This window comes from Eufriesea mexicana, unplaced genomic scaffold (assembly GCF_001483705.2).
Source record: "Eufriesea mexicana isolate 0111107269 unplaced genomic scaffold, ASM148370v2 scaffold1523, whole genome shotgun sequence".
Classification (NCBI taxonomy): domain Eukaryota; kingdom Metazoa; phylum Arthropoda; class Insecta; order Hymenoptera; family Apidae; genus Eufriesea; species Eufriesea mexicana.
The window spans coordinates 850,002-862,498 of record NW_016909723.1 but is presented as its reverse complement, the minus strand read 5'-3'; the positions used below and the strand labels follow the sequence as shown (position 1 = coordinate 862,498).

Genomic DNA, 12,497 nt, shown 5'->3' with positions numbered 1-12,497 from the left:
ATATATATACTTATTAATATAAGAACTTGACTAGATCACTTTAGTTTTTTATTGACTCCCTTATTTAGTCTAGGTACTTGCTCGTGCGACGACGGAGGGTATGAAGTTACAAGATGCTTCTTTTATAAAAAAATATTCAGGAGAATGAACTAGAGTACGATTAACGCGGTTTGTCTGTTGCTTCCGGTTCTCACGATACCGAGAACGATAGCTAACGAGGCTTGATCCCAATTCCAGTTGTAATTAACGATAGGAGCGGATTCTCTGAATGCAGCAGCACCTCAGTTTCTCGAAAAACTTTGCACTCGACCTGTCGGCCATCACACGTAGCATTCGGTTTTAGGGCCCAACTCGTATTCCATTTCCTCGTTGTTGTACATATCCATAACCTGAAACACGTGGTTCAACGTCATTTCTACTTCGCGTTACCTTAAATCGTACGACAAACGCGTTCTTTACCGCATTCATATCTTTCTGCAATTCCTCCAGTTGCTTTTCGTGAATTACTTTTAGCTTCTCCTTTTCCCTGTTTTGTATCATTTGTGCGATCTTCCTCTCCTCCATGAATTTTTTCGTATTGTTCTGCTGCTTCTCCCGAAGTCGACCCTCCTTGATTCCCCGCGTCTTCAACGTTTTATCGTTCATCACTTCTCTCATACTCTCCACCGAGAGTCTGGCCTGTCTCGCGTTCATTTCTTTGATCTCGCGCTCGTGCCGTGCCGTGAGCTGCTTCTGCTGGGCCACTTGGGCAGACACGCATAATTTTCGCAAGGTGTTCCGTCGTTCCTCCAAATGAGAACGTACCAGGTCGCGTTCCTCGCGTCGTTGCCTATCCGCTAATCGAGACCATTGAACGGTTTGCTCGGAGACTTCTCGACGAACCACCGGGTCTCTCGAAAGTTCCGCTTTGCTGTTGAACCATGAAACAGACGAAATGGAAAATGAAACTCTCGCACGCGTGCACGTGCACCATGACCCTAAGCAAACACAACGAATCGTTACGTACTTTTTTCCCTTGATGATCTTCTCTATCGCGGCACAGTGTTGTTTCTGGACGGTAAATTTCTCTTTCTGATGCCTCTTCTTCAGAGATTCCAATTCCTTTTGCTGTTTCCTCAGTACCTTTTGGTATCCCTTCTCCTGCCGCAAAGAGTCCACCGTTATGGGGTTGAATTTCATTTCCTCTGAAAGAAAACCAGCCCGTAGATATTCGTACTCGTGGAGCGATCGAATCGAGACATTTACCTCGAGGTTTCGGAACTTCGCGATGAGCTGGCGCGGAATCGCAATGGCCTTTACTGTCGCTTTCCTCTATGCCAAGACCACGCATTTTATTTTGCGACGCGTTTTCCGCTTTTTTGTAGGCCCGTGGCGCCGTGAGCGCGTCCATGAGTCCTGCGAATCAAGCTCGGATGAAAGCAACCGGCTAGGCGACGATAGATCGCACTCGAGATCGACTGGAGCGACATCGAAGCTCACCTTCGTAGCCATCCGGTACGTAAATCTTGATCTCGATGTTACAGAACAGCATAGGCAACGACATGGGGAAATTTGCCTCGGTTCTCAGAGATATGTGTCGATATCCCGATTGTAGACCGTCCAACGGGACGATTCTTTGGCCCAGCAGCTTGCCGTTCGACTCGTCGTAAACAGCGAATCGCAGTGCCGCCAAATCGGGTAGGACGACTTTTCGAAAGAGGAAGGGTTCTTCATTGTACACTGGGTTCAGGCCGTTCGCTGGAACTACTCTCGTCCGGAATTCTTTGCGAATCGTGTCTGTGGGTAGACCGTACATTTCCACTTCCACGTACGTTCCGACTTTCTTGTCGGACAGAAATTGACCCGCGATAACCTGCGATCGCGAATGAAAATTCCGATTAACGTTTGCGCGATGCCATATGCGCGCGGCAGATGCAAAGTGTCGTAGGATGTTACGACGAAATACCTGAACGCTACATTGAGTAGCGATTACGCCGTCCACAGGGCTTTCGGCGAAAGGATCGAAACTTCGATCGGCTCGCCTCATGAAATCCGGCTTCAGCAGATAGCCAGAGGAGCCGTTGTACTCGAATTTTCCTTGATTCAGTTGCATCGGCAAATCGGCGGTTTGAAAATTTAACGACACCATTTGGCAGCCAGCGTTCCAGAAGACCTGTTTTCCATGATCGATCATTGGGACGGTACGTGTGAAAGGCTATCGGTGCTTGGCGCGGTACGATTTATACGTGCGGCAAAATTTACCTGTGGCATGTAATTCGATGAATCCGCCCGAGTGCCTTTCGGATAAATGCGGCTCATTTGACGCTTGTTATAATTGACGAACTCGATGGCTTGCGTCTTCAAATAATTCAGGCCAGCGGTTTCCGCGAAGGAAGACATATTGTGATGAATATTCTTTTCTGTACAAGAGGGCACGATCATCAATCTTTTCTCTCTTTTAAACGCATAACCGAGGGAAAGCTTTGCCTTACGTTCGGCAATATCGAAGCCCGGGAACTTTATGGGTTGAGCATAGTTGACCATAGAGGACAACCATGGATGGACGTTTGTTGTACTTCCGGTGTACGGCTGAACCACAGCTAGTTCCAAAGTGTCGGCCAAACCTGTACTAGAACTAGATTGCTGTTGGTTGCCAGTGGTCGACGACGCCACTGACTCGGCCGTCGATACCTCTTCCTGAAAGGTAACCGATTTCGTCTTCGGCAAATCATATCGTTTGATTAGACGCAAAGAAAGTGGACGTGAGGAGTTCCATGCTGGTAGTCGTATCAAAGGTTACCTTTACCGATTGTTGCTCAACGACCGCTGCCACGGAAGGAGGCGCGCTCGCGTCCTCTTTCACCTCGTCCTCGATCACGAACTGACCTTGTCGAAATAATTCCAATTCGTGCTTTTCCACCTCGGGTTTCAAGCGTTTGTTCTTTATCAGGATTTTACGTTTCAGCATGTTAGGCGGTGGTAGCGCTACTCCTGCTTCCAGCTGTTTTATCAAATCGCAACATCGGTACTAGTTAATGCCTTTTATCCCTTCGACACCTGCTCTTACGTCCGTAGCTTCTATCTTGATTTTATAACACGCACGCGTAATTTAATCGCGGGCACTCGATCGTATCGGCTATCGAACAACGGCGGTAAGTCTCGATAACGTCGAGCGGTAACGCGTTCGTCTTGTTTACCGATGAAAATCTAGATTTCGAATTGACGTATTCGATTCTTTATCGCGAGAATCACAAGACCAGGCGATGAACGATATTAAAATTGACGAGGTAGACTCACGGGGAACTCTCTGAGGGGTTCTTTCAGCAGCAGATCTCCCAGAATTTCGTCGCAATATTTGGCCAATTTGTACTGTTGCTTCTTGCTGCAGTGATTCTCGAAACTGAGAATCACCGGGTACTCCGACGTGACAAAGGCGGTGTCTCTAACCGCGTAAATCACGTCCTTGAACAGAATGTCCGTGCACATTGCTTTCCCGTGCGTAATTATCGGCTCTTCGTCCTCTCCTTTCCCATCCCAACAATCCAATTCGACGCACCTTCGGGTAAAAGTGCCAAATTCTTATACGTCTACGCAGAGGAACTTTCATGATGGTTCACCTTACCTGCAACCAGCTAGCAAAACTTGTCTGTACATCTCGACGCTGCTTTTGCCGCCGAATTGCCGCCCGCTCAAATACGTGTTGTGACTCGAGTTAATGTAATAATGTGCCAACGGTTGGTCCATGTCCATGTATACGTCCAGCCTGTCCAGGAAAACTGGTGCATTTTCGTCGGACATCAGGTACCTTATAAAACCATCTTTCGTCATCGTTTCTGAAAGGACGTGATTGCTTCTGAAAGGATGCCATTTCGCAGGTACAAACTAATTCGAATACGTATTAGGCGATCGATGAGAGAGATGGAGCGGATAAGGGCTGACAGATTCGAGAAGCGAACGATTACACAGGCTAGGTAAGAATCTTACTTTGATTTCGCGCTGTCTCGTTCTGTTCGTAATCGTTTATAATCTCTAACGCCCTCTTGTCGTCGTACAGCGGATACAAGATCTCGTTTAAAGTTGGATCGCGTTGCTTCTCGTTTAGAAACATGACCAGCTGGTCCAAATTGATTGTGTCCGCTTTGCCCTGGGTGCTGCGAATGTTCAATGCAAATAAACCATCGTCTCTGCGTATATTAACGAATCAATCTCGAACGATGGAAACATGACGCTCGAAAATTGTACTTCTCGCCACTTACATGGACTGGAACAATTCCTCTATGTCGTTCCTAGGACAGATTTTGTGATAGAGCGCGTAGAACGCGTCGAAAGTGAAGTCTTCCGGCTCGATGACATCGTTCTGCGAATCGAAGTCAAAGTTTCGGTAAACGCGTAAGAGGATTTTCTGCGCGAGATATACATTATTTTTCCATTTACCTTTCCGCTAGATAGGCCTAAATCGGCGAGGCACTGATAAACGAGCTTTTCCGTTTTCCCAGATGCGAAAGTCCTGGCTACCACTTTCACCGGAACTTTTCCATTTGGATCGACCAGCATTCTAAGCCGCATCCAGCTAGAACATGGCGAAAGAGATTTTACTTTTTAACAACAAAAAGATGCTTCGCATAACTTTCTCGTGTACTTGGGAAGAAATGTCCTTTTTTCTTTTTGCCGGATAAAAATGTTTCGCGACCTCGTTCGCAGGCTATCGTGAAACGCATGTTAGACCAGATGTAACGAGCAGTTTCACGGTGAAATAAAAGATCTACCGTCGTAGAATGTCTCCGGCTAATTATTTCATGGCGGCCGTGTTTACGAGTAACGGCGTAGGTAGGTACGCGTGTGTGCGTGTAATTGCATTAGTAAACTCACTGTTTCTTCAAGCACGTAAGCGGGCAAACGTTGTTGGCTTTCACGTTGTGCGTGATCGATCGTATGCCATCCAGCCATATCTGTCACAGGACACACCAAACACGTGGGCTTATTGATTACGATAATAAATGCTTAACCAATGAATCGGAAAATGTCTCTATGATCGATGTAATAATAATACTAATTCGACAAATGTCACGCGAAACAGCGTTATCGGCGGAAGAATATTCGATAATCCCGGGTCTGACTCGTTTCATTTACTAATTTTTCGGCAGAGCGATCAAACAGACGAGATTATATAACGTGCAAATTTACCTTGGCCGTCGCTGGATCCGGACAGACGACATGCTGGTAATTAATATTGGTATAATCTACGCCTGAACAGACGGTTAAACATTTCTCCTCTAATTGTTCTCCGTGCTTCGTGAGAAGCTTGTCGTACAGCTTCGGATCCTGAATAAAATTGCGGAATAATTTTCAAATGGTCCACTGGCTCGAGACGCTTGATTAAAAATCTAGGAAGAAAGTCTGTATATTGTATGCCATCGACCGAGTGTCCCGATATTCTCTTTTTTAGACAGGATGGGAAACGTGTAGCATCTGACTCGTAGTTTGCAAAATAGAGGTTTGGAAATATCGAAACGTTAAAGTGTTGCTGAACGTTTCAAACGATAGACAAATATTTCCATTAACGTTATCGATTGCTGTCAAAGTAAGCGTACTTGTTAAACAGAGTTCCAGAGTTCCCGGTTGTATATTTTTTTTCTATCGAAAGAGGTTGATTCGCTCGGGAAAAGGCACTAGATTCCTGTTGGTCGAGAGGAAAGACATTCTTACCTTCGGTAAACCACCGGCGCGTATATCGCTCACTTGACACAGCTCTATCACGTCTCCGTCCTACGAAACAGAGACACGGATCAATCCGACGATTAAACGGTATATTTCGATGTGGCCACGTTCTACTTACCCTCCCTTCGCTCTGCCAGTAGATAAAAAAGCCATATTCGTCGACCTTGAACACACAGTTTAGTTCGAGTTCCGTATTGTCCTTCTCCTCTGACCATCGGTCGAACGTGCATCCCTGACGAAGCGCTAGCGGTACGTCGATCTGCCAATTAAACTCGAATCTTTTCGTCATCTTTTCTACGCCAATTTGTCCGTGTCAAGCAGTACGCACGTCGGTTTTCGTCCAATTCCTATCGACCGTTTGAAAAACGTTCGGTTAAAAGATTCCTAAACACCGTGTCCGTGACACGATTCGTCATCGTGCCCTACCCTCAAATCTGCCGTAAATCACCATTACGTGTGCGGAATGGACGATGAAATTTGATTTGCTCTCGTGCCCGACTATCAGAAGAAAGACAGCCGATCGTTCTTGCACCTTCGTAATCGCGCGATGTCCACGAAAGATAAAATACTTTGTTCGGACGTGCTAACTCGACAACGCGTTCAGACATTGAGACGTAGTTACGAAATTGATCGAAATTATTTATTAATCGCTGTTGTCTCCTCGAAATAAAAGGTTTACCGCGTGGTTTCTATCACGTCGCCTCATTACCCATTCCAACGACGTTTCCCAAGATTACGAAAGTCGGCCACCCGGCGTGGAATACGAAACGATCTCTGCGGTTACCCTTTGATGCTGTTCATTTATTTAAAACGTGCTGCATTATACATCGAGCGCCAAATCGATACGTTGATTCGATTAACCCGCGTGTTGTCTGACCCTTAATAGTATTTTCTCAACCTCGATTGAGTATTAACCTCCGAGAGAATGCGCGGAATACGTGCATCGGCCTCTTTTACCTGCATCGAAATTTAATTGAACGTTGATCGCGTTAGGCGGAAAGCTCCGTTCACGAGACGTTCCACGTTCCATCGTCTGGATTTGCAAAGACGGAGCCAACGATCGAGATCCAACGTCGATTCCTCACGGACAGACGACGCGAAATTTAGGGGGACGTGAATCAACTTGTTGTTATTGGCTTCGGAAGCGCGGCTTCGCCACGACTTGGATGGTATTTTCTCAACCTCGATCCGTGGCTGTTCTTTCTTTCCCCTCCCCCCCCTCTCTCTCTCTCTCTCTCTCTCTCTCTCTCTATCCGGGGATCCAGTTAACCACGTTTCTTAACCCATTTCGCCCCAACACCGGGAAGCTGTATCTCCTACGTTAATAACACCGACGTTCGAAAGCTTCCTCTCCGTTACTCGCGCCGTCAGACGAAATCGCGATTGCCGATCGTTCGATTACTCGACTGTAACGATCGAATTAAAATTAGCAAAGATGCGATGGTGCGCTGTTCCGCAAAGTCCACTCGAAACGGATACGACCACGGCTACCGCCAGTTTGCGTCCCATCGCCGTCAGCTTTTATTTCTTTTCTTTTTTTTTTTTTTTTTCGACCGCTCGATATCGTATCGAAGCGCAAAGGATTTACTAACATCGTTGCACCGATTGACCTTTATTTCTTGACTACAAAGTAGGACGAAGCATAGACAGAAACAACTAGGTGAAAATAGAACGATACATCGCATTTTCCGTACCTAGCTACGAATCGCCAGCCATTTGTGCGCGCCGCGTGTTTTACGAGCCCGACGATGAACTCGGAATCTTCATTCTTTCGTGGACAACATCGGGACATAGGGCCAATGACGAGAAATAGAACGAAAAATTAGGGAAAATACGACGGGGACTACTTACGACGTTAAGAACGTTTCTTCCTTGCTGGCTTGCACATCTTAATCCTCTGCTGCACCTACGACAGGAAAAATCGAATGAAGTTTCAAATACCGTTCCGTACGCGTCAAGGCGACAGTCAAGGTCTTTGATTCTATGTATAGCAATTCGTATACAAATCGAATTCACTGAACTTTATGATCAAACTTTGCCGTATATTTCACGCCGCTGTCAAACATCGTTTTCCTGTAACCGTTACCCTGTTTCCGTTAACCAGACAACTGTACGTTCCATTCGATCTTTTGATATACCAAATTCTCGGAATCGCGCGAAATATTTACGTACGGGAGTTAAATCAGCGTCAATCGATACACGGCGTACCGTGTCTCGATTTCAGTTCGATCAATGGGCACGAAAATCGCCGACACGTCGTATTCCCGATATACTTACTTGGCGCAACGACGTAACGAGCGCTTACGAACGTGACCACGCAATGTAACGAACGTCAGAGCTGGAAATTACTGCGGAAACGAGAAATTAATCGAACATAATTGATAAAAGGTTTATCGCCCGAGTAAGACTGGCCATTATACGGTAACCGAATTTATCACTCGCGAGCGAGAAAGGTCGAGCACCTATTAATGTTCCGTGTACGGACATCCCGCTGTCTTATCGAAGTTTATCTTAATTGACGCAAAAGGAAGTTTTGCAGAAATCAACCAACCACGTTTCACATAATAGCGCAACTAACGAGCTGTATCGTGTATCGAAATATAATACGCGTAAATACGATAATATCAATGGAAGAGGTAGAATAAAAATAAATAATCGCGAAGTAATCACGTTTCGAACCTGGATAAAAGAAAAAGTTCAGTTTAGCATTTCGACCGCTTTGGTAATTTCAACGTTAGCGCGCGAAAAAGGAGAAAGAAAAATATGCCTCTTATTTCTATGTGTCACGGAATTTGTTAAAAAAGGAAAATAAGCTCGGAATTATTAGGTACGGTTGGACGTTTCGAAGAAGGATTAACAATGACCGTGAAAACACAACGAAGCTGAACAGAAGCGTAACAAAGCCGGTGAAGCACAAAAGAAAACAAAAGTAAGGAAAACGAGAGAGAATAAGGTCGAAAAGAAGCGCGACGAAAGAAGATCGTAGATATTTTCGGATTGCCCGAGTTTCGGAATTTTCGTAACGTCCTCTAGCCTGACTCCTCTAAACGGAATAAAGCGGAATACGTTGTCGTGATCGATCAAGAAACAAGCCTCGTATTCCGTTTGGCGCATTAATTACGCGTGCGTTAATTAAGCGTTTAACGTTGCGTTCGCTTTCTAAGAACCGACGATTCACAGAGGATTTGGCCGATCTTGAAAAGATGAACGGCAAAGATTAACGAGTTGGGATTAAAGACGCGATATATTCGATACGTTTCGTGTCTCGCACGACTAACTCGCGACCATGCCGCACACCTTTGTATAAATGGGTTGCGTAGTACATATATACAGCGGCGACGCGTAAACAGAGAAGCGTTACGAAAATAATGTAGGAGTACGCCTCGTGCCGGTGCTTCTTCCTTGGCACTGAAGAAAATGTTTCTGGCGCCCGATGGTGCGCGAATTTTGAAGAAGTGGCCGAAGTAACGACGTATCACAAGCGCCTAGTGCTCTCGAGTTTACTCAACAGCGAGTGACGATCGAGTATTTCGGTCGTGAAAGCGGAAGAACGCGGAATGTCGTCATGTCACCGTACGTAGTCGGTCGTAAAGCTTCTCCGTCGCAGTGTTTTCGCTGTATCTTATTAGGGTGTCGTTCACACGCTTAGAAATTCAATTGCGCACACGCTTGCCAACTCCGCTAATCACGTTTTCCCGGAAATGTCAACAGCTTCACGCATTTTTGCGCGCAATCGAAAGAGCGCGATACGATACGCTTTGCAGTTCGGCAAACGAAATATTCGTGGACATTTTTTTTTTTTTTTCACGGAGCGGCGTTAACACGGACCGGTAAATACCAACCTGGTATCGTAATCCGCGAGTGTTAATTTTACCAAGCACGCGAACGAGAACTATTAAACGGGTAATGCATCGTACGAGTAATCTCGTTGGATCGTGCTAGACCGAAGCTCTCGTACGTTACGCGCTTATGCAATATCGCGTAACGCCTTCATTCTAAGCTGCCCGGCGCGATGAATGAATTACCGTGGTTTACAGGGCTCCCGAAACGAATAGAAATCGGAAACAACGGACTAAAGTTAGCAACGCGTACGTGTTTGAGTTAGCTTCTCTTTCGTCGGAGCTTTTCTCGCCGTCGCCGTTTGACTTTTCACCGAGAGGTTTATAAACCACCGCATTATCTCTCAAGTGGCCATTAGACGTTACGTACACGTGCTCGTAAATACAAGGCAAACATTTGCACTTTGATACACACAAGTGGAACGTCGTAGAAAAATATTTGTATAGCCGATGAATGCCGGCGTTACTTGGATTTGGAGCAGCGGCGACTGCACAGAGAGAACGAGAGCAACGAGAATTTCTTCACGCGCTAGATTAATCGACAAGTGGCTGTAGTTCAATTACCGCTGGTGGATCGGTAATTACGTAACTTCCGGCGCAGGCTTTGAAGGACGAGTCTAGTTGACGCGACATTGACCGTTCAATCGCTTAATACGCTTTGCCGGTCTCCTCGAGAAGAATAGAAATAAATCAGGGTCATGACCCGTATCGAGCGGCAGCGCGATGGGAGTGATCTGCCGATTCTTTTCATCTTGCGAGTCAATTTCGCGAATTACCCGTGGTAACCGCTGCTGATTCGTGGTCGACTCGACGCGAAGCAATTTTAACTTGGTTCCGCCTCGGAACAGGAACTCTGCTAGCTGATAAGTTATTCGAATATCGCGTGAGACGTGAACTTTCTCACGCAAAATATCGCGGAAATATCGCGAGGGTTGAAGTTATTTGCAACTTGTTGGACCGTCGATTGCCTCTACGTGGTCGACGATGTAACGCGTGCAAGTTTCATCGGATACGTTAACGGATACGGTCGATATCGCGTGGATGCGTATAAACGATAGGACGAAAGGTCTCGTTAAACTTCGACACGATTACCCGCGAACGGAGCGCAAAGCTAGAGCATTAGTCATGCCGAAGATATCCTCGAAGAATGGTAATTGCACTTCCGCGCGCTTAACAAGCGTAATATCCGAGGCGGCTATTTTCCGTGCTCGCTCAAAGCCACCTCGCCCCCTTCGACGAGAAGGTCGAAAGTCAGGGAATGAGAGACAGGAAGGGTCAGGGGAGCAGATAAAGTGGCTGATGCCAGACGACCAGCTAATATCGAGGATGGTAAGGTGACCAAAGGGACCTCCTTCGCGAGTCCCATTTCGTGGAAGCTCGTGCGTTTGCCTCGCTATTTCTTCACCACGTTTCCGATTCCCTTGACCTCGAAAATCCCTCGGGATGCCTCCAGTCAGGGTCGCGTGAATCTCCGTCCTTTTCCCCCTTCTACTTTCTTACCCAGTGTCTTATCACGCGCCGTTCGCAGCGTTCGTCGCACGCCGCTCTTATTAATTAGGGAATCGTTGCTCCGTTACGTCCGCTGCTTATCGCGCTATGCGTTTTCTCAGGTGTACGTGCATACCTGTCTCTCGACAAAGTGCGTGAACGAAACGAGTGGCCGAAGCGTACGCGAGAAACGGGCGGAATACAATGATCGTGGGTCAGCACGCATGAGCGGTACGTAAACGCACGGGAAAGACAAACAGAAGGAGGAGAGGACGTGGAGGGAAGTAGACAGAGAGAGAGAGAGAGAGAAAGAGAGAGAGAGAAGAAAAGAGATATTAGAGAAAGAGGGAGATGGGAAGTGAGAGAAATAGAAAGGTTTATAGGCAGGGAGAAAGAGTAGAAGAAGGAAAAAGAAGAGAAGGAAATATACAGGGAATTGGACTACGTAGCTCGGGACAACTGAGGAACGCGCGCGCGTGTCTTCGCAGACGATGTTAGACGTTGAACGTTATCTGGCTGGAGGAAATCTCGTTTATCGCGGCAACGTTTCAATTACGTTCCAAGCGAAACGAATTGATCGAATCGCGCGTAGTCTCCGAAGAAGCTACACGCGTTCGTTGGTTCCGAAATCGAAGACTATCGGCTCCACGCGACGTGCCGACGAGGTCTGCGAACCACCGATTACGTCCTCGCTCCACACTCTGACGTCCGATTCTACGTAAATTTATAAAACGTCGAACGATAGTTTATACGGTTACCGAGCGTCCAAGGTTCCGGATGAAACGCAATGTGCCTGTGACGTGCAGTAACCATGAACGGTCGTGTACGATGTCGGCCGCGCGCGCGCACGCACACACACACACTCACGCGCGAGCGCGCGCGCGCCCGCGTACGCAAGCATACATGGGCGTACTGTATCGCAAACGAAAATTCTGCAAGGTGTCTTGCCTTACCGTGTGCGAAATTACCGGCTGACTGACGGCAACAGTCCCGTGACGATTCGGTTACATTCTCTCACGCACCGGTTCCTCCTACGCCGGCTGCACACGAACAGTGCACACGCGTAACCTCTCTGTTGACGAAAAAATAAAAAAAAAAACGAACGAACGATGTAGAAGAAGCGCGCGTTTCTTCGGCTCGACACTGAACGCCTTTCAGGCGCGGCGGAAGAAACTGACGGTGCGACACCGTCTGTTGACGGGCAAGCCACTAGCCTGGCTCGATACCGTCCTTTTCTCCTGCGCGCATGTGCCGTCGTCGCACTGTAGCTTGCCGCTCCGTGTCCAACGTTACTCGGTTAGTAAAAACGATACCTGCATTCGATCTTCCTCGCAATTCTTTCCTACCTTCTATCAATATGGTAATATAATAAGAAAGAGAGAAAACGCTGCCGTTTCTGCCGTATTAGGTACGAAATGCATTACACGCCGACGATGTTATCGCTATTTCGAGAAATATTTATACGCCGCTATA

The 12,497-nt window shown here is 46.9% G+C and overlaps 1 protein-coding gene across 6 annotated transcripts; it reads right to left on the bottom strand.

Moving 5' to 3' along the window:
• Nucleotides 1-41: 41 nt before the first annotated feature.
• On the bottom strand, nucleotides 42-12,212 carry LOC108548501 (no receptor potential A). Of its 6 annotated transcripts, none has more exons than XM_017901457.1 (20): nucleotides 11,978-12,212; nucleotides 7,549-7,603; nucleotides 5,816-6,044; nucleotides 5,686-5,745; nucleotides 5,164-5,301; nucleotides 4,849-4,928; nucleotides 4,414-4,549; nucleotides 4,236-4,336; nucleotides 3,964-4,130; nucleotides 3,602-3,812; nucleotides 3,277-3,535; nucleotides 2,780-2,980; nucleotides 2,472-2,697; nucleotides 2,242-2,399; nucleotides 1,946-2,152; nucleotides 1,480-1,852; nucleotides 1,246-1,395; nucleotides 1,007-1,184; nucleotides 460-910; nucleotides 42-389 (listed from the first exon to the last, which is right to left on the bottom strand). In XM_017901457.1, exons 3-20 carry the CDS (start codon nucleotides 5,984-5,986, stop codon nucleotides 321-323), a joined length of 3,336 nt encoding a protein of 1,111 aa, XP_017756946.1. In that variant the 5' UTR covers nucleotides 5,987-6,044; nucleotides 7,549-7,603; nucleotides 11,978-12,212; the 3' UTR covers nucleotides 42-320. The 6 variants fall into 6 exon arrangements, with proteins under 6 accessions (XP_017756946.1, XP_017756951.1, XP_017756949.1 ...); XM_017901462.1 differs by having other exon boundaries at nucleotides 2,472-2,676; XM_017901460.1 differs by having other exon boundaries at nucleotides 2,786-2,980.
• Nucleotides 12,213-12,497: the final 285 nt, after the last annotated feature.

Bases quoted from the DNA above. Each gene is read 5' to 3' on its own strand.
- LOC108548501 (XM_017901457.1), bottom strand. From the start codon at position 5,986: ATGACGAAAAGATTCGAGTTTAATTGGCAGATCGACGTACCGCTAGCG. The intron at 3,536-3,601 runs GTAAGGTGAACC...TTTTACCCGAAG, and splicing joins GTTTTGCTAGCTGGTTGCAG to GTGCGTCGAATTGGATTGTT. The intron at 390-459 runs GTAAAGAACGCG...CACGTGTTTCAG, and splicing joins TGCAGAAAGATATGAATGCG to GTTATGGATATGTACAACAA.